This window comes from Betta splendens, chromosome 9 (assembly GCF_900634795.4).
Source record: "Betta splendens chromosome 9, fBetSpl5.4, whole genome shotgun sequence".
Classification (NCBI taxonomy): Eukaryota; Metazoa; Chordata; class Actinopteri; order Anabantiformes; family Osphronemidae; genus Betta; species Betta splendens.
In genome coordinates, this window is record NC_040889.2 from 18,524,305 (window position 1) to 18,545,350 (window position 21,046).

Sequence of the window (21,046 nt, forward strand, 5' to 3'; positions counted from 1 at the left end):
TTATATTCATGCTTTACTCTATAATAAAAATAATCACCTGTTAAAATAATACTATATTTTAAATTAAATGAAACAACTCGTCCATTGAAGGACGTGTAAATCTGCTGGTCAGGCTCCTTTTCCATACTAAACCCTATAAACACCGTCAGAGCTCGTTTCCTTCACAGAGTATATTTGGCAGATTATCTCCATTCCAGACTGAATGTATTATTTGATACTTTCCCTTTTCTCTCTAACTCTAAACATTGTCTGAATGGTCAATCAAAGTGAATCAGTCATTTAAAAACACTGACCAAGTCTCTTTGGTTCAATTGTTTTAAAGTCATTCAGATTTGACAATTCTAATACCAATAACGATCCTAATAAAGTTCATCATTCAATCATGAAATTAAACATACGAGTATTGTTGCAGTGGCTTTTATTGGTCAGTTTAGCTTTTCATAATAACTTAAAATATGCAAAACAACCCCAAGACTCACCCTGCGAGGAGAGCAAAGCTACTTACCACTCAAAGGCACCAGCAGCCATTGTGCAGGCAGGGTGGTGCTGGAGGCCGGCTGACAGACACAGTTTTACTGCTCGGCTCAAACTGAAAAGCTGTTTCTGCTCCACTTTGACGCCTTAAACGATGTAGTTCAGGACGCTGGACGCAGGACCACGCTGTTTTATGTTTTACCTCTACCAACTCTGGATCTAACAATGAAGCCCTGTGTTAGTGCATCTTAACTCTGTCCCGAGGACCAAGTGGATCAAATTACAGTTGACCTTTATACTTGCAAATTTCAGTCCAAAGCTGTGCTTCACTTGTTGCGAAAGGAATGCCTCAACTTCTTAGGCAGATTCAAACGAAACCCTTGATCCGGTTCACAATGTGAAATGTTTGTTTGGACCTCACTGAGGTTCAGCAGGAGACAGAGACCTGGGATCTGTGTAGATGTGTCATTGTGACTTCTGCAGTGTCCAGTTTGCTCCACCAGGTGAGGCTGACAGTCTAAATGTCTCTACTGTAAGTCTGCACCAATGAGTGCCCACAGCTTCTGCTGACTTTGAAGGAGAATCAGGCTGCTTGCATTACCAGAGAACACATTTAGTAGCTAGAGAAACATAACAATGCACCAAAACCCGAACTAGGCACCAGTGAAAAGGCCGCATACTGGTAGAAACAAGCCTTTTCTCAGGCCGAGGGCTCGTCGCGGTGCAGATAACACAAGTACTGATTATCCAGACTTGTGCAATAGCAAAAGTAAAGGGGAATCTGCTGTGTCAGGGATCCCCATTGATGACGTGACAACAGCGCTGGAGTGAGCAGAGTCCAGTCAGGTGGGCTCTGTTGAGCTGTTCAGGTGTCGGAGAGAGAGAGTCGCCGCCGTCCTGGGGTTCGAGCTTCCGTCCCGATGGCTGCAGCTAAAACGCACTGTGGAGCTTCTTTCTCGCTGGATGCGTACCACGTCTCTGAGGAGTTCGGCTTCATCCTCCCTGATCCTCTGGTGGGTAAAAAAAGCCCCTTTTTATGCTGATATACAGTAGTCATAATGTTACATTTAGTAAAAAGTAGTGTGTGGAGATTTTGAAGTGAAAACTATTGTTCTTAATAGCAGAAACACAAAAATGGTGCTCATACCTCAGCCTTCATAATCTCTAAACTTGTAGATATTGATTGAGACCAACTGATTGAGAGCGTTCCACGCGTTGCTCGTATTTACTCTGTGCACTGAACTTTATTCCTACAGGCAGCAACACAAAATCACATTAGTTCACTAAGTTCACGGCGCACACGCAGCGGCCTGAGTAAACGGCCGTTTAGTTAATGCTTTTTGTGTCTCACTTCAAATTCAAAGGACGAGCTTCCGCCCTACTACCAGCCGTGGATGGACGTCGCGCTGCGGATCCCAGAGCTGGTGCACGCTCGCGAGCTACGCGCTCGCGTCAACAAGGCAAGTGTGAAGGACGCGCGGGTCACGGCCCCTGACGGCGCCGGCCGAGCCCTCGCTCAGAGCTCTTCCTCACTCTGTCCAGATGCCGCTGCTGAGCAGCGAGTTCCTGCAGAAGCACAGGGAGCTGCGTCTGGCCCACCTGGCCCTCAGCATGGTGACCATGGGCTACGTGTGGCAGGAGGGGGAGGGCGGCACAGTGGAGGTAACGGCACCTGTGGATGCGAGCCGCCTTCTCCCATTCTGATGCACGGGAAGCATTCATTCCAAATGGCCTCTCGTTTCCAGATGCTGCCCTGTAACCTGGCGGTCCCGTACTGGGAGGTGTCCCAGCGCCTGGGGCTCCCCCCCATCCTCACCCACGCCGACGGGGTGCTGGCCAACTGGAGAAAGAAGGATCCCGAGGGGTAAGGTCAGTTCGCTTCTGGAAATGCTTAGGCTGTGCTGCGTGTTGGCTTCAGGTGTCAACCTTCCCTGTTTCTTTTCCACGTCCGCGTCCCGTTCCAGCCCATTCAACATGGAGTGAGTACATTTTCTCCGCTTCCAAGCTGCTCGTGCTCACGCGACGACAGTGACGCTAAAGCGCCTGCTTCCGTTGTGTCTCGCAGGAACTTGGAGCTGCTGGTCCGACTCCCGGGCGGAGACAGTGTCCAGGGCTTCTTCCTGGTCACGCTGCTGGTGGAGCTGGCAGGCGCTCCTGCAGTGGCGGTGAGCGTCAGATCGCACATCCGTGTTACGAGCGAGCGGGTTATGGATGATTAACATCACCGAGTGTGTGTGGATTTCTTGCAGAGCATCCCTAGAGTCATTGATGGAGTACAGCGCGGTGACGCCGAGGCCGTGGCCCGAGCCCTGGAGGACATTAGTCAGTCTATACAGGACATGACAGACGCGCTCAAAATGATGCAAGGTAGTCAAACACATGTGCTGAACATTTATACCTATGGCGTCCTCCTAACACCTGTTTGGGATTGATGTGAATTATATTTAAGTGTACGTGGAGCCGTCAGTCTTCTATGGCATCATGAGGATCTATCTGTCTGGGTACGGCCATGTCTTCACATATATATTATATGCTGGTAATATTTAGTGTGTTTTTTTAAAGTGTCCATGTGCACAATCATAGATGGAAGGACAACCCCTGCATGCCCAGAGGTCTGATCTACGAAGGCGTCCACGCCGAGCCGCTGCAGTATTCGGGGGGCAGCGCCGCTCAGAGCAGCCTGCTGCACTGCTTCGATGAGCTCCTGGGGATCAGACATGAAACACAGAACGGTACGTGACCGCCAGTCCACTCACAGATTCGATTCTCCCGGGGCCGCGCGGAGGATAAGACGGTCCCGCTCTCCTGTAGGTGACTTTCTAAGCCGCATGAGGAACTACATGCCGCCCGCGCACAAGCGGCTGATCCAGGACCTGTCGGCGCAGCCGCCCCTGCAGGAGTTCGCGCGGCGGCAGGCGGACGGCCAGCTGAACCGGGCCCTCCAGCTGTGCGCGGCCAAGCTGCTGGCCTTCCGCAGCTACCACATCAACGTGGTGGGCCGCTTCATCAGCGTGCCGGCGGCGCGCGCCCGCCAGCTCCGCCAGCAGCGGCGCGGCGCCGGGGAGGACGCCGTCAGCAGGGCGCCCGCGGCGCTGGAGGAGAGGGGCACCGGCGGCTCCGGGGTCATGACCTTCCTGAAAAGCGTGCGGGACCAAACCAAACAGGCCTTTTTGCCCGAGGCGGGCAAAGACGTGGAGTGAACGAGCAGTGATTTCTTAAAAGGCCCCTTTTTATCACATTAAAAATACCAGTGGAAGGCTGTCGTTGCTTGTTTCATATGTCGTGTCTGTACACAAACCTCAGCAGACAAGACTGATACCCATCATTCAGTCCAAACCATAACTCAAGCTGACCATTACTTTCTAGTACTCTCCCAGGCGACCGCTAAATTCCGCCTTTAATGAAGACAAACTGGAATGCAAAAATCTAAAAATGTGTAATACATCTGTTCCAGACCCACATATTTAGAGGATATTTGAAGACTGGAGAACTTACTGTAGGCTGCTGCTAAACACCCAGCTCAGGCAGAAGATTCTGAGGAAATGTAGTTGACGAGGAACAAAGGAGCTTTGTTTTTTGCAACTTTAAGAATTTTTAATATCTTACCGCTGCCTTGAAACCTTGAAAGCTTGAAACATACTGCTTACTGACCTGCAGTACTCAGCACAACCATGTAGGGGCGCTGACGGGCAGCGTGAGACAGAAGTTCAGGCCAAGAGAGGGCTTCGCTGTTTGCCTTTACAACACTACAGTATGTGAGTGGGCAAAGCCTGCGGCTGTTGAAGGCATGAAAGGAGATTTAGCCATGTCACATAAAACGGGCCTGATGGGAAATAAGGCACTCGTCACTAATCACTGTAATTTGAACGTTTTGAAATCCTGCTCGCTGAGCTATCGACAAGCCGGAACCTGAACTGGGGAAATAATCGTTCTTTGTTGCGTCTTAACTCCACGTGTGCTGCTTCACAATGGAGTTATCATGTCAAAGCACAATGCACAAAGCAGAGCGGAGATGCATCACTTATCACAGGTTACCTCAGCGCTCCTGTCATCCTCCTCCAGCCCTCACATGTCCCGCGACGCTTCCCGGACCTGCTGTGAGAGCGCGGAAAACCCAGCGCTGAAGGGACGGATTGTGCCACAAACGCCCCCCACACCTTTCCTGGCTCCTCTCCAGCGGTGTTCCTTTACAATAACAGTCTAAGAGACATCAGATAAGACGAGACTTTGAGGTCATTAGTCATTACTGCCCCCCACAATCTGAGCACACCGCTTTAACCACACCTCAGCTCCACAGAGACACGTTCAGGGTCTGCTGGGTGTGTGGGAAAACTGCTTTACGCGCAGGGCCTACGTAAAAGGGTCAGTGCGTTTCTCTGAGGTGACCGGGCCCGCGCTGGGATGGAGGGCGCTGGGTGGCGCAGAGGACAAGCGGCGTGTTCACATGTCACAGCAGTCTGATTGGATCCTTTGTCCGCAGCCAAAGTAAATAATCCCCTTCCTTATTGCCTGAGTGCGGAGGACTCCCTGACAACCTGGCGGTAAACAGGCCATCTCTAAGGATGTCTTCATTGTGTAGATGCAGGGGCTGGACCCGCGCGGCTGAAGTTTCACCTCGTGTGACGGCGGTGGCTGGTTTCAGTGTGGGAAGCCAGAATATTTTTGTTAGTAAAATGCGTGGATATGGAAATAACGGCGTAATCTAGCATATATGCCCCCCCCCCCAGTGTTCTGTTAGTGCTTGAGGCCCACGTCAAAGGGCCTGTGGAGTCTTGTTCTCGTGAAATCCACTCAAACATCCATGTTGCATCCGTCACAGCGGACGGGATTACAGGCGTGGGCTCTGGTTGGGGTTGGCCCGTCGGATATGTGCTGGTTAACCGCAGGATATCCTGGGTTCTGTTGTTTCAAAGGCTGAATTCGCCACGCTTCTGCTCGGCCGCGCTCTCGCCCTGCGACGGCGCGGCTGCACTCGGGGAGGGGTTGTCTTTGGCCGGCGCGCGATGGGTGTAGATGGAAACCATGGGCTGTAGGTGACTGTGGGCGTTCTCCTGCTGCGCTCCCGTCTTGATTTCGCCGTCTTTGTCTTTGACTCACAGGTCAGCTGCGCCTGCGGTTTGTACATCCAGTACCTTCACGTGATCATTATCCACGTTTTGTTTTCCTTAAAGAGTTCTCCTCTCGCCTTTCTCTCTGTTGGCACAGGTTAAAGGCTTGTGATGTAGTCCCAGAAACAGCGTTATCACTTTCTACTGAGACCATTGCAGGTGTAGGGTTGCTGCTGTTGCCAGCTCGTCTGTATAACGTCACCGACTGGACAGGAAGGCACACGTCCCCTTCAGGGCCCCGGGGAAAAACCAGTGACACATGGCTCCCAGTGATGTAGGCAAAACTGTGAGGTGAGCGGTTTCGAACCCGCCTTCCTGTAGCCGCCCACGCGCATTCAAACCAATGACAGACAACAGGTGTCTTTACTTTTCCGGGGACAAACAGACACTTGCTGGTGCTGCAGAGGCCTCCTGCCCCGCCGACGTGCCCACGAGCCCAAACAGTACTCGGCTCATGCTGGAGGGAAAACTGGACAGGCTTCAAACAAATACACTTATGTAACAGAACTTTTTAAACTCTTGTGTTTTACGCTGTTGTCTAAACTGTGAAATAGGCTTTGACAAGGTTAATGAAAAAGGAAACATTTCCACTACAAACTGTACCCGCAGCGATCGGCTTCATGCTTTCACTGTCGTTTAGCTTTACAGCGGTCGTTGGTCAGACAGTGAATTCAAGGGCAATATATATTTTAACGCATCATCAAAAACTGCAAAGAAATTTGCACTTTTCACACTCACTGCCTTATCTTCCTTCCTTCCAAAGTGTGGCTTGTTGAAAATAATGAACTGCAAAGTTAAAAGGAGGAAAGTCAGTCGGAAATGTATTATTTAGTTACAATTTGTGTAAGAGATGTCTTTTATTAAAGCATCTATTAGTCAACTTGAGTTAATGAAGGAGCATCGGAGGCTGTGGAACAACCAGAATGGTGCCAGAGATGCCCCCGCGGTGAAGCTGCACTTGCTGACTCGTTTCCCGAGGGACCTCAAAACACACGTTTTGAGCCATTCAGATGATTTCCTTGCGGGGGTTAACAGAAGCCCACGCACGTCAGAGCCTTTTGTCTCAAAGGTTACCACAACTTTGAGCTGTGTGACACGGATCCTCAACCTCTCACCACTGCTGACTCACCACTGGCCCGACCAGGTGTGAAATAGAGCACATGCACACACACACACGCACACACACACGCACGCACGCACGCACGCACGCACGCACGCACGCACGCACACACACACACACACACACATGTACGTGCAGCCGCGCTCCTGCTTTCTCTGTGAGCTGAAGATAGAGGCGCCCCGTGTGTGTGTATTTTCTCCAGCCTTCCCCACTTGTGGCCGCTCTGCTGATTGATTTCCTCTTCCTCTGACTTGTCGCTAATGTCACCTTCCACGCCGGCGCCCACGCACCCGCGTTATCGACAACTTCCTATCCGGGTTGCAAAAAATGCAGGAAGTTGCCCGAGGCTCTCCTGCATGGAAAGAAAAAGGCCCATCTCTATTCCATGATACCTCCAGTGACACGTTGCCACGATAAGAAGGCCGTGAATGACCTGGGGGTGGACTACACAGGATCGGTGCTCTATGATAAGCCCGATGAGCTCAGGAGCTGCTGATAGCATCAGCACAGAGATGTTACCTCAGTATACAACACCAGCGAGCCTGGAGCTATGCCACAGGTTGAGAGACATGCCAAGCACAGATAAGTGGACCTAAATGAGCAACAGCAAACAGCCTTTTATTATCAATAAAAATCACAAAGCAACAAAAGACAGACATGGCCGCTCGGTGACGGACACACTGACCTTTTGTGCGCACTAATCTTACCTACGCAAGAAAAGAGGGGCTCCCTTTGGAGGTGCAGCTACCCAGAGATGGAATGAAAATCCTGACACGGTAGTCTAATCCCAAACTTCCCAGTAAAAACATTTCACTTCCTCTGGGGCAAGGTCCGGACTTGTTTGCATGCAGAGCTAAGGCAGGCAGAGGGGTGGGCTGCTCCTGCTGTGGAACAACTGGGCATGAACGAGGTCGTCGAGGCCCGAGGAGCGATCGGGTGCAACCTGGAAGGCTGATGTAAGCATTGTTTAAGCACAGTCTTAATAGTGAGCGCCACATACAGAGACACTGCAGACACTTCCCCTCACCTTCGCTGACTTTGCCCACAACACGTCAGGAAGAACCAGAACTGCACCAGAATGTCAGACACGCAGCTTTGTTTGCCCAGATACAATGACTGAAGGAAACCATGTTCATTCTTTTCTGCGTGATCACTTCACAGGCATTGAGAAGGGCTCAGTAGCACAGCAAGCTCTCAGACCTTCACCTCCCAATGTGAAGCCTGGAGCCCGGTGTCCTGGGCGAGCTCCTGCTCTGCTAAACAAATATAGAGTTGGAAACATTCGGACTGACCTCTGCAAATGCGACGCTGATGCTTTTTACAGCAGTGCTGCTTTACGACTGCTTCGTAAGTAATCATGGCTGTCAATGATATTCATGTTTTGGAGGGGCTTTTGCTCACCCTTATTAGATTTAGATTATTACAGTGATTATTATCATTAGAGTGATTGATCGTGTCTACAATCACGCTCTGCGATGCTTTTCCCCAGCAATCGAACATGCCTGTGGATTGTGCGGGTTCACCCCGAAAGCACGCTGATTAAAGCACGGCTAAGGCTGCAGGAAACATTATTATTACTATTGCTGTTTTTTAGAAAATTAAAACCTGGGCTTGTTATTGGCACCAGGGGTAAAACTGGGGCACTTGAGAAATTATTACAATTTAGTGTGGTTATTATATTCAACGTTCAACGGCAATTCATCCAATAAAGAGCAGTGTGGACCAAAGTTTGAGGCCAGTGGAGAGGCTGGTGTTGCCATGTAGGGCTGAAAGGCAACGGCCTGCTCTGGTTGTCTTGGAAACTAACATCACCACACTACAGTTCATTTGTTTTGCCATTTTGTTAGGACAATATGTTACAAGCAGGTTCTGAGGTCGGCCCTGCGCCGGCCACACAGTGTGAGCCTTGCTCGTGTCTGCTCCCAAGACAGCATGTTCTGAAAAACTCAATTCATAACACAATATTACACGTTGTTCTGCCAAAACGGCTTCACCTGAGCCAAAACGGACCCAATTTAGTTTCAAGGCCTTATACTTTCTGACGTGTAATTTTCTAAATTGGATAAACCAATATTGTTAGTTTCTAGTTTTGATGCGAAATATACGGACAGAGGCTTGCAAATTGTTCTTGTTCTTTATTTTAGTGGGTAACTTTAGTTTCTGAAGATTCAATTTATTTTTCTTTGAAAAAGGAAAATCCCCAAAACACAGTTCCAGCTCTGGAAGTATTACACAGTACAGTATTATCTGGATTAGCGTGCAAATGCACACGAGCCCACACAAGTCCAGTGTCTCCTTTTTGTGTATTACTTCACAGCTACGGTAAAATGCATCTTTTTATAAAGCTTAAAAAGTGAACCAGGAAAACAAAAAAAAGAGGAAAACGCAAGTTTGCATTGCCATATTGTATTTCAAGCATCCTCATTGTACAACACTGAGTACTGAATAAAGGCTTCTTTCAAAAATAATTCAGTCAAATAAAATGATTCTCTTCTGTCAAGACGGTGTTTCTGGCCAGAGCTACATAAAAAAACAGTTCCAAGCTGAAGTGTCAATGGGCTCACAGGAAGTAAATCCTCCACAGCAGGGAGCAGATCCTCACTTTTCCAAGCCAGTGTCTAAGTGAGGGAGGCCTATAAAAAGTAATTACCCAGAACACACTGTGGTAACACTGCAGTGATCTGTTTGACACATTCAAACTCTGAGACACTGATGATGAAGGCTCCAACATGTAGCTCACAGCCGCTAAGGGGCCTTCGTTATTCTGTGCATTGTGCTAAATGCCTGGTTGCGCAATATTATTAATGATAGGGAAATTAATTGTTTAGCATTTTACAGTAGGGACTTTTGTTGCAGGACACCAGACAAACATCAACACTCATTGGTCTCCACATTCTTGATACAAATACATGGCTTTTCTTCTACAGGTATGTGCTCATTTCTGCCCAGCTCATTGTCTGTGTAGCCTGTGGACTGAAACTAAAATTTGGGCGATAATCTTGCGTTGGTGCCCGTTCACCAAACCCAGCAAAGAAAAACAAAACATCTCCAAAAAGTACTGCATTAAAAAGCTGAAAATCCTCGTGTCAAATCAACCTCCAGCACAGCAGCGTATGTCAAGAGCAGTGAAATATGGAAAACAGCGGGACGCCGTGTCCCTGTGCGGTCCCCGTTCGCAGCAGTTGCACTTTAATTGAACTGATTATCCTCGGGCGCGTGGTCCCACTGTGAGGGATGCTCACAGTGGGACCACGGATGTTCTCCAGCTCCGCGGCAGAACACAGTGATGTTTGTGTGGCTGCGTCTCTCTCCTCGCTTTGTGTCAGGTACTAGCGCCGCGTTGGATCGCAGCAAAGAGCCTCTTTCACCCCCCCACCTCCACCCCCCACGTGCTGCAAAGTCAATCTTTTTTTAAAATGTAGGAATTGCATCCACATGTGATAAACAGACTTTATGACATCGTGTTTACTGTACAATCTAAATAGGAAAAAGTCTGGAAACTGTAGCTGTTTCCTCACAACAACAAATGAAATCCATACCTAAGCTCTGAGAAATGAGCCCAGTTATTAATACAGTGTTATGGGAACCAGAGCTGCGGATAATGATGTGGGGCAGGATGCTCTCTGACTGTGTAGTCCTCACCTGCTGGCCTGGAACCAGCCGACCAGACCCAGCAGAAATTATCACAACAGCTTGAATTAAAAGCTCTTGTGCAGAAAGACTCGGTTCATTATCGCATAGACAGGCAACGTTCTCCTGTTTATAGCACAAGGCTGGATGCTAATTAGATGTGCTGGAGTATCTGGCATTCCAGGTAGCGTGTTTTGCTATTATGCAACTATTTTTTCTCAGAAGAACATCAAGCAAGGAGACTTTCTGCTTTCTGGTCTATCTTTTGAACGACCCACAGGGTTGGGTCGCTGGAACAGCTACTGTCAGAACGGTGGGGCGCCCCAATCGAGATAAAACAATAAAGTGTACGGTCTGACGTCCACGTCCCAACGCCCAATCTGTTGGGTCATGTCATCGTCAGGGTTATTTTCATGAAGCCTGAACCGTGCAGAACACTGTTAGGAAGGAAATCTAATCAGCGTTCCCAAGCGATGAACACTGGACATCCCCTCCTTTCTTCTCACACTGTGGATAAATTCCACCATAGTAAATAAGAGAGCTGTGAGAACATCATGCACTCTATGTGAGAGGAGACGAGTCAGGTAGATGTGTATGTATGCAGCGCAACCCAAACAAGCACCAACGTGCACAAACACAGTCTGGGCTGATGATAAAAAGTTGCTGATGGACTTTATCAGTTCTTCGTGTAACAAAAGTAGTCTTATTCAGTGGGACGGCATTCGGACACCAGCGGCGAGTGGAAAGCTCTAAAAGCCCTTAAAGAGACCTCAAAGATCCTCTGAGTATGATAAAACGCTGGGATTCGTCACTTTCAGCGGGATGCGACGGACTTTTTGTGCCCGCCGTTTTCCGAGGCATTGTGTCGTCGACGCCGTGAATGGCCTCGCGCTGAAAACGGAGAGAGAGCGCGACCACCGCAGCCGATGCGGAGAGCGAGATAGAGGGCTTTTAATTCTCCCAGGGGAAAACAACGGCAGTAAAGCGTCTGCGGCGCTGAGAGAGCTGATAGCGTGTTTTTCCTGTGGATAGGAAAATGGAGCGGGCTGTGTCCTGCGCCGCTGGTGGGAACGTCTGTCAGCACGCCGCAGCCGGGTCACATTAACAACCAGTTTTCCCACAATCTGGCCTTTATTAGCGGCGGCTAATAGCAACCCGAGCATCAGGCAGAGCCGAACTGCCCCACAGAGAGAACGCGGAGCGCTGCCGGATTTGTGCCTGAAAATACCTGCCGAGGCAGTGGACGGGTGCGGTTCTCCAGGCGGTGGACGGAGAAGCTCCATCGGGGCCTGTGATGAAGGATTTGGACTGTTTGATGACGCAGAGCCGCCCGTCTGACTCAACCAGAACAGGCTGCAAACTCCTCCTAACCCGGAGAAAGGCACCGGCCCCTGTTGTGCCGCACCACTTCCCCTTTATTCATGTTGAATCAGCTACGGGCGACTGTTTCCCACTCTACAAACGCTGCGAGTCATTGTGGGCTCCTTAGAAGCAATGTTCACCCGAGATAAAGCGAACTCCAAACTGTATCGCTTCCACACTTTCTTCGTATCAGTCGCCAATTGTACGGTCGTGAATGCTCACGTTAGCAGCTCGCTGCTGCCAATTTACCAAACAACTCTGCCCTGAATAGTGATTTTATTCAGTGCAAATCATGCTTAAATATACAGTACTGAGGCATGTAAATGAGCAAGCGGAATGCTGGTGGGAAACGTCCAGAGGAGACGGCAATAAAGGGTAAAATAGGTTTCATTTAGAGGACAAACATGCAACAAAATCACTCTGCACTCATTCCCATTCTGTTCTTCCTGCAGCCATCTGTTCGTGCAGGTAGAACAGTGCTGTCCTTCATCTTGGAGGGAATCCTACGCCCTCTGCACGACTTGCAGCCGTGACTCTGAGCCTCCGGGGACGCCGGGCGCTCCACATAGGCCGCACAATGGCTCCGTTTTCAGCAGCGAGTAAACAGGGGGATGTAGCTAATATTATCTGCACAAAGATAGACCTTCCAGCAAGTGGAGCACAGAAAAAGCAGCTGTGCATCCTGAGAAGCCTGGAGAGAGAGCGCCTCTGGGACGAGCGGCGCTCCACGATCGCATGGGACCCAAGTTGAGTGTGAAAGGGAGAAACGGTTTAGCGCGAGGCGAAGGACGAGGCGATTGATGCGTTCTCGATGCGGAGTCTCCTGCAGAGGCATCGCGGAGGCTCGCAGCGAACGTACGTGTGAACAGAATGCGTAGAGGAAGAAACACGGGACAAACAATTCAGTAACAGCAACAGGAGGAAATGGAGTCAAGTGAGCAGGAAGCTGCCGGGCTTCCTGCTCAAGAAGTGAATAATTGGTGTTAATAGTTCCGAGTGCTAAGAGGGCAGTCGTTCACAGCTTCTTGGGATTTTCACACAGTTTATCAGTAGTGCTCTCAAGCACAACAATGTGATACTTTGTCATTTGACATGCTGGGACTGTTCCGTGTTGCTCGCATTCAGACTCTTTCGCATCTACGCATCCGCTGCCGTTGCACTTTCGAAAGCCAGACTTTTAGCAAAGGGTAGAAAGCGCGCTAAGGTGAGTAACAGCAGGCCTCATATTCAGCAAAATCACTAATATTTTCCAGGAAGGTTAATTCAGCAGCCTGTGGAGCCACACATGGAGATGGGAGAGCAGAAAATGAGTGCCAGACTTTTGCACCTCATTAAAGATATGAAACTTTTTTTTGTAGTTATTGCACCTTTATAGAGCTGAACTCAAATGGAACAACGGCATTTGTTTATTATCACATTTAATAAAAAACATGGGACATGTATTCTGGGTTCTATATGACTATAAGACTCACTAGTGTAATTATTTCAAGGAGACACGTCTCATCAACTGTGATGGTCTTGTTTTATGCTTCAAACATAAAACCCATTGCGTGCAAGTCAAGGTGACGTCAGCCGCAGATGAAGGGCTTTCTGACTGTGATACTGGCATGGGTCACACCAAGCAGCCTCACCTCAAAGGGCCCGAGCCCAGGCAGAAGACATGAGAAGGGCGAGCTGAGCATGGCAACATGACGTGACTCAGCTCACACACCAATGGCACAATGGTAGTTTATGGCCGCTCACAGGCGGCCCTTAAAGTTTACTAGCATCCTCCATAAAGCTGCCCAGTGACTTTGTCCTGACTCATCCTCAGCAGAGCTCGGCTCCGTGTGCACCTGCGTGCTCGCACGCCCAGAAGGACTGGAAGAAAGTCAGCTGAGATTACGCACACGACTGAGTAATACTCCAATTCTGCTAAAATAGTGTTAAAAGGTTGGATTCCAGGCAGTATTCCTGCAAGTGGGGCAGGAAACAGAAAAGGGCAGGACAATGAAAACAAGATGAGTCGTATTTCTCCATGCAGGCTGGTTCTCGTCCCCGTTGTAATTACCCCTGCTAGGACCTGAACTGTTTACAAGCTTATGAATTTCTTAATGGAAAATATTCACCCCCAACAAAGTCACCGCCGGTGTTGCTGGATGCGCGGGGTCCCACGTTAAACCTAGTGTGTAGGAAATGTGGAGCTTTCAGCTGAGCCACCTTTGAATGATCTCCAGTCCCTGGATGTGAGAGGACACACAACAAAGAAGGTCCGTCGACGGCCCTCCTGTTCACAAGGTCACGTTGTCAACTACACCACCAATTTGACTGAGCTCCCAATCAAAAACCCCTACAAGGTCCTTCTTTACAATACAATATTTCTCAAGAAGCTACAAGGACACAGATGGGTCCCCACTGGTCGGCCTCAGGCTGCCTGGTTGAAGCTATAAATGTCCGACAACCCTCACATTTATTACAGAAGCATAAATCCTTATGGTCTGTGCAAAAATCTGAACGAGAAGGAAGCAAGAAGATTATTATTAGTATTAACTGCCGGGACCTGAAAGGCCTCCGTGGGGTCCGGTGAGGACATGTGCACACTCTGTGGTTTACGCATTCCCCAAAGTGCACAGCGCCATTCTCCAGCTCTGCTTTCCATACGGACGAGGCTGATTTATCCGTCATCTTGGACAGGAATGCAAACACACACAAACACATACCAGGCGGAGATGTCATGAGCATTACTTGTGGTTGGTATTGAGCTCTAATCATTAGGCGAGGTTTGAGTTAGGATCATTGCTTTCGCTGTTCGGTTAAAGAGGAAGGACGAGCGTTTCTACTCCACTCCTGGACACTTGCGCTCCAATAAATGGGACATGCACCACAGCCACGCAAGAAAAATACCTTTAGCAAGACTCGCTTGTCCCCTTTACTCTAGATCTGATGCATGTGGACAGTAATTAGTAAACTGCCCTCAAACTTTCCAAAACAGATCTAATGAGACTGAAAGATGATGCAAATATGTGCCAAAGCCACTGGACGCAATGTTTTACCTCCCTGATCAAGCACATGTGCTGGCCATGCCACAGTACATCCAATGGAAACATGATAAATCTCTCAGCACATAGTTTTTTTTTGTTTCCATTCAGTCCTGCTGGACGTTAGAGGCTGGCACTGTGAAGCTGCCCTCGTCTAGAAATGGCACGTCTGCCGCTTGGTGACCTGAAAGGGCCATAAAACCACTGATGAGCGCAACATGTAATATGCACCATCACCATTTAACACTAAACCAGTAAACCTGCACATACTGCTTTATTTATAGACTCTATAAAACTGGCTCCATCACAAGCCTTAGAATAAAGGGATGCAGACAGTGGATGAATGTATGTATCACCCAGACCTTCAGAAATATCAACTCCAGCAGGCTTTATATATACTGTTAACATGTTTATATGTGCATGGCCATTAACTGTATTAATGTAAGAAGCTTTAAATAGTCTCCTTTATCATTTACCTGCATCACTGTCCCTGCATCTCACTCTGTCTCTGTTTTTGCCATAAATAACTATATATTGAGGTTCACTTGAATCCAGAATCAATTTCCTTTTAAACGCAGACTACCTGATGCAAACATCTGATTCTCATGTATGTTTGGCAAAAAAAAAAATCTGTTTCCATAATGTGTCCAGATGCTGTACTAAGAAATCTGTCCTGGAAAATATAACTCCACTCATCTGTGCTCATCTTTAGTACAGATGAGTGATGAAAATGAAAAGAACTGAGTGTCCTTCATGAACGTACCTTTTCTCTCCGCGCCACCTTTTAATTTACCTACTATTTGTGGCTTAATACCGCTCCGGCTGCAAACAGAGACAAAGGAAGAGCTGCTGGGACCCAGCCTTGCCATGTTCGCACTTCCACGGCTCTCGCAGTTTTATGCAGTTCATGATGGATCAGTGGAAAATTCATCGGCCGAGCCAGAGGCAAACAGATGCAGGAGGATATATTTGGACGTTGTGAAAGGACTTCCTGTTGGTGGAGCTGTCACTGAGTACGGTACAGTAAGGAATTGGACAGGATGCATACTCGTGATAGGAAGTTGGTTTTTGCAGGGATTCAACCATCACAAGTTTGGATTACCTCAGGTCACCCGCACCACAAAGTACTTTTTCATAATATCTTTTCCTCGCACGACTCAAAGGATTGACACATATTTTATTTTTAACTGAACATTGTTTTCATTGCACCAAACTGTACGATTTATCGTGTGTGTATATACAAAGTACAAGGGACCTGAAACAAAATTACATCAATTATATCAAACTAAGTCAGACAAGCAAACCAAAATGGGGGAAATGTCAAAACAAACAAGTTACTAAATCAAACAAACCAGCAAATAGAAACAAGAGGGGTCCTTTTATACTGAGTCCAGGTGAAAGTCATTCTCTGTAAGGATGAGCAGAAAGCAGGAAATGATGTCAAAGGGGGTGTGTTCAAGGTGAATGCAGAAAATACAAAATCGCTGATGTCAGGACTCAGCTCTCGGTCACTCGTTCTCAATGTCTTGTCTTATTTTGAAGTTGCTCTGCTCCTGTTGATAGGGAAAACTGCCTTCTATTGACAGACTGTGTATATAGTTGAGAGAATTAACTAATTAATTAATTATTAAGAGAGGAGAGGATAAATACTGAACAATACTGTCGTATTCTTAATATAAAACCAGCTGAATAGAGTTTGAATTTAAAACAGTAAATAAAATGTTTGTAGGCAACCCCCGAAATATTGGATTGAAGTCTAATAGCAGTTGGCTCGTTGAGAGAGGCTAAGGTTTCAAAGGTTATTGTGAACCATCACACTTTTGCATATTTGTGGAGTGAAATACATGTTTACCTTCATACAGAATCAAGAAAAAGCCTCAACCATAATTTCTTAAGAACGATTAAGACCAACACGTTAAAATTAAAACATGCATAAAATGTGAGAATGGACTAATTTCGTTGTCCACTAGGGGGCAGTAAATCAAACTACAACCACAAGGACCATAAGTTAACCTGCTAGCGTAGCATTTCCACATTACACTTGAATTAGACGTGGATCAATTTAGATATGATATTAATCCCAGCTGATTTTTCTCAACGAGAGGCTGTATTTTCCAAAATGTTCCCATGTTACAAAGAGTGAACTTTCAAGTATTTACCTGGAAACAAAATTAATTAAAGAATTTTAGGCAACATCTTTATGCATCTTTGAACAGCTGGGCTAGTCGTTTGCTGAACAGCTGCAGCAAACCAAAAACACTGCAACACTGAAGAGACACGCAATTCGCTTAAGATTCTGCAACATTTCCTTTTTCTTTCCCCTCCTGACACAGTCGAGGTGGCAGAACCAACTACATCGTCAGCAACGGCTGCGCTTTGACTCTGAACCAAGCGTAGTGTTACCGATAAGCTGCCCCGAGCGCTGCGGCCTAACCTGTGACCCCGGGACAGCAGCTTCCAGGCTGCTCCGGGGACAGGCGGCGTGGGGAGGGAGCGGACCGGCCAACCCAGCTCCTGGATCCAGGCACGTTTCCAGCCCCCAGCACGCACACCAGCCCATCTTCCTACCCCCGGGACATTCTCACTGATGGCCTAGACTGGATTTTCACTGTGCCATCATGCTTTCATTAAGCCAGTTTATTCCCCGTTTTCCACTGTTGGGCATCTCTCCCATCTGCATTCACTCACAACAGAGGCTCTGGAACACATGGAGGCTGTGTTTCAGTGAGGATGCAGTCTACTCTTACTACAAATCCTATTGCTTTCTCCATCATCCATTGCAGTGATTGTGTGGTTAGAGGGTCTTCCATAAAACTTGTGGGCTGTGGCTTGGTAACACGCTTTTTGCCTTCTTTGTGCTCAAGCGCCACCGCGCAGAGGCAGGTCCAGGCCACGCTGTACAGAGTTAGAGCGCTTCAGCAGTGTCAGGACGCGGCTTATGTTGCCAGGCAGCAATAAATAATTGAAATTTCTAATTACCAGCACTGTAAATATCAAATTGTCCACTCGTAAGTGCTTCGCATAATCCAAAACACGCACTGTTCTAAATCCTAATTGGGCATTGTGAAAGTGAAACCCACACGCTGAGCTGAAAAAGAACTGATGAAGGAGGCACTGGACAAACAACTGGTGCAGAGCAGGACGCTTTGATGCTGGACCTGGAGCCACAGTTGAGTTTCATGTCCCGCTCGTTTGTATCTTGGACTTGCAAATGATTCGCTTGAGCGGATTTTATTTTTTTTACATGCAATATTGATCACCACAGCCACGCTTCATTTTTGCACTGTAATTACACCTAATGTCTGTAATTAGACTGTAGTAACGTCGGGTGGATTTATGTTTGTCATAGTGGTTGCACCACGGGGAAAGGATCGTCATCTGGAGACGATGCTCTGTTCACTTTCATCAAAACCCTTAACATACAGTAACAGGTTGTACATGTGTGTCGTCCAGGGGCCATTATCCACTGACGAACACAAGCACTGCTGAAACAAGGGGAATTTAGCCTGTAAAACCTGACAACATCAGTGGAAAACTGATTCTGGCAACACTACTGTACATGCAACAAAAAAACATTTTAAAGCTTTTTATGGTGACTTTAAAGACCATAATGTGCCACGTACATAAATCTTCACAGTCATCAACCCAAAGTCTTTGACTCATGTTTGTCCTCACTCCACTGATTTATTCAACAGTTTCCTCTTAATTCGATTCTAGATAAAATAATAATTTAGACATCTGCCTGAGAAGGAGAATCAACGTTGTTTTCATTGCCAGCGTCTGTTGGAGCAGTATAATAAATGTCCATGGTGCATATCACTGCTAAAACCAGTTTCATTACCATAAATTACCCGAGATGTTTGTGACCATAAGGATGAAGTGGGCACGGAAAACTTGGCTTCGGGGAGAGACAGAGGTTGTGTACACTGCTGCCCACAAAGCAACAACATCATAAACATCCTGGCATCTGGCTTATGTTCCCATCATAAGCTACGCTCAAATTCAATTACCCCGTCAACATTCTCTGAGTGATGTTGAAGGGCCCTTGATGGAGTGCTATGTACATAACCCTGATTAGGGATTAGGCATAGATGTGATAAATACCACAAGGCCATTGAGAAACACTCATAAATCAAAACCACAATCGTCCTCCAGATTTCAAGCCCCGCTCACGTCGGGTTATTTAAAAAAAAGCTGTATAACAACTTGGGAATTGGTGTAATGATGAAAATTTTAGTTTGTTTTTGCATGTGGAGATTTTTAAGAGCCGGTTTATTTTTGAGGAACTTAACACGCTCTCAGAAACACTAGCAGGCAATTAGTTTCACATAAATGTTCAAACTAGTGTTTAAATTCATAAAATCTGTTTTTGACTAAACTAATTATTCCTAAAGGCAATCTGCCCAGACAGTAATGCTTTTGTGTCACTTTCATTGTATTGTACGGTACATTGATATCAAGCTATACCCAGTTCAGGTCTTTTATGTCATCAGAGATAAAAAATGACTTCCATTAAATTACATTTTTACAGTTTTATTTTTTTAAATCAGAAAATTTAGAACCCCTGATTAACTGTTTCTTTAGAAAACAGCTACTATTCAATAAGCCAGTTCAATCAACCTACAGAATATTATATATTGAAATGAACAAGACCGCATTGTCTGTGGTGCTGTCACTTTCGAGGAGGCCTTAGAAATTCACAAAAATTCCTTAATCCAGTGACCATGAATTATAATTACAAAATTGGTTCCAGACATGAGAAGTGCATCAACATTTTCTAGTGAGTCCAAGGCCAATAGAAATGTAATCAGTGGCTAGAAACCTAAATTGGAGTTGGTTTTCTACGATTCAAAGCTAAACTACATATAAAACGAGCCCATTCTTTTTGGTGTGGCGGCCTGTGGAATAATCCTGTCACTTTTAATACGACATGAGCTCTTTGCATGCTTCTCATCACTGCTGGGCTCTGTCTGTATTTGCTTCATGTCACTTCACAAGACGTTTGCAGTAGCACAGAAAAATGAAAATGAGGATCCGGGAGTTCATGAGCTGCGGTCGTGCTCCGGTCTGCGGAGCGGAGCTGAGCGGTAACGTGCTCCTGCCAGCCGTCGAGGTGTAATCCGGTTGGCGCGTCACGTATCGGCGGCCCATTAGCCTTTGAACCCGTGTTCACATCACCGCTTTTTAAAAACGCTCCATCACTTCACATGGGTTTTTGAGACATTTCAAATTGAGTAATTGAAAACACTTGTCTGTGTGAACGGATGTGGGCACCCGTCCAACATGTATTCCTGAGATGCCTGGGCTGGAGAGAGATCCAGATGGGTCTGAACTGAAACCAGATGGCTGCTGAAGGAAACACAGCTTAGGTACTACTGCATGCTGCATACAGACAGACCCGTTCTAAGGTAGAGGCACTGCGCTCGCATAGTGTCTAGTACAGAGGCGAGCGTGAGTTTGGTGGTGAATTATCAACAGATATAACGCAACATTCCTATTGTTTTTATCCACCAGCTTCTTGTTTGTTCCGTTTCTTCGCGAGTCCTGGTTCATGGTTCTGTCTGGTTTAAATCCAGACCCAGGAACGTGATTGCCTGCTGTCTCCCTCCAGCCGTTAGTCTCGCTAATTGACAGCACTTGTCCAAATTCTGTTCAGTTTATGTATATATTGAAACCTCAATTCAATTTCCAGGGACGTACGTACTGTGTAGGCGACATTGGACAGGATGAACTCCCTTGAACAGAGCAAACTCACCTGTTGACGTGACCCAGAGTGAAGAGCGAGCGCACCACTGCATGACACGGAGCAATAAACCTCTGGGCTCTGCCCTTGGGAACGAGTATGGGTCTAATACAGCGCGTTAATCCACTGCAAATGTATCTATAGCAGCGCGGCCCATGGGAGCAGACACTTCAAAAGCATTCCCATTAAAAATGGTTCCAATCAGCTGTAGAAGCTTGCAACAGAAAACTGGAGCAAAACATACACAAATGAACACAATATCAAAACCACACTTCTCCTTCTTGGAAAATGTCTTGGGGCTCTCGATCTGGAGGAAGATATGATTTTTCTCCAAGGAGACATTATGCATTCAATTTCTCCTCACATTGTTTTTTTAGCATTATAGCGCAATCTGCTAAATTAGTCTTCATACAACCCTGGTGTTTGAACTGTAAAGGAACATGGGACACATACAGGGACACAGCAGAGACGACCAGAAGAAGCCAGAAAGAAAGACACAGAGACAGGAAGTGGCGTCACCCCACACATCTTTATTGAAAAGGTCAGCTTCAAAAAGGTTCTGACGAATGTACATAGGAAAGTGACAAACTTA

At 47.1% G+C, this 21,046-nt stretch overlaps 1 protein-coding gene across 1 annotated transcript; it reads left to right on the plus strand.

Annotated features, from left to right (window-relative positions):
* The first annotated feature begins 845 nt into the window (after positions 1–845).
* On the plus strand, positions 846–3,737 carry ido1 (indoleamine 2,3-dioxygenase 1). The gene is made up of 11 exons (XM_029164029.3): positions 846–977; positions 1,268–1,487; positions 1,839–1,934; positions 2,017–2,136; positions 2,220–2,338; positions 2,439–2,453; positions 2,540–2,639; positions 2,724–2,841; positions 2,924–2,975; positions 3,058–3,206; positions 3,286–3,737. Exons 2-11 carry the CDS (start codon positions 1,395–1,397, stop codon positions 3,672–3,674), a joined length of 1,251 nt encoding a protein of 416 aa, XP_029019862.1. The 5' UTR covers positions 846–977; positions 1,268–1,394; the 3' UTR covers positions 3,675–3,737.
* Positions 3,738–21,046: the final 17,309 nt, after the last annotated feature.

Bases quoted from the DNA above. Each gene is read 5' to 3' on its own strand.
- ido1 (XM_029164029.3), top strand. From the start codon at position 1,395: ATGGCTGCAGCTAAAACGCACTGTGGAGCTTCTTTCTCGCTGGATGCG. The intron at 2,640-2,723 runs GTGAGCGTCAGA...GATTTCTTGCAG, and splicing joins CAGGCGCTCCTGCAGTGGCG to AGCATCCCTAGAGTCATTGA. The intron at 2,976-3,057 runs GTACGGCCATGT...GCACAATCATAG, and splicing joins ATGAGGATCTATCTGTCTGG to ATGGAAGGACAACCCCTGCA.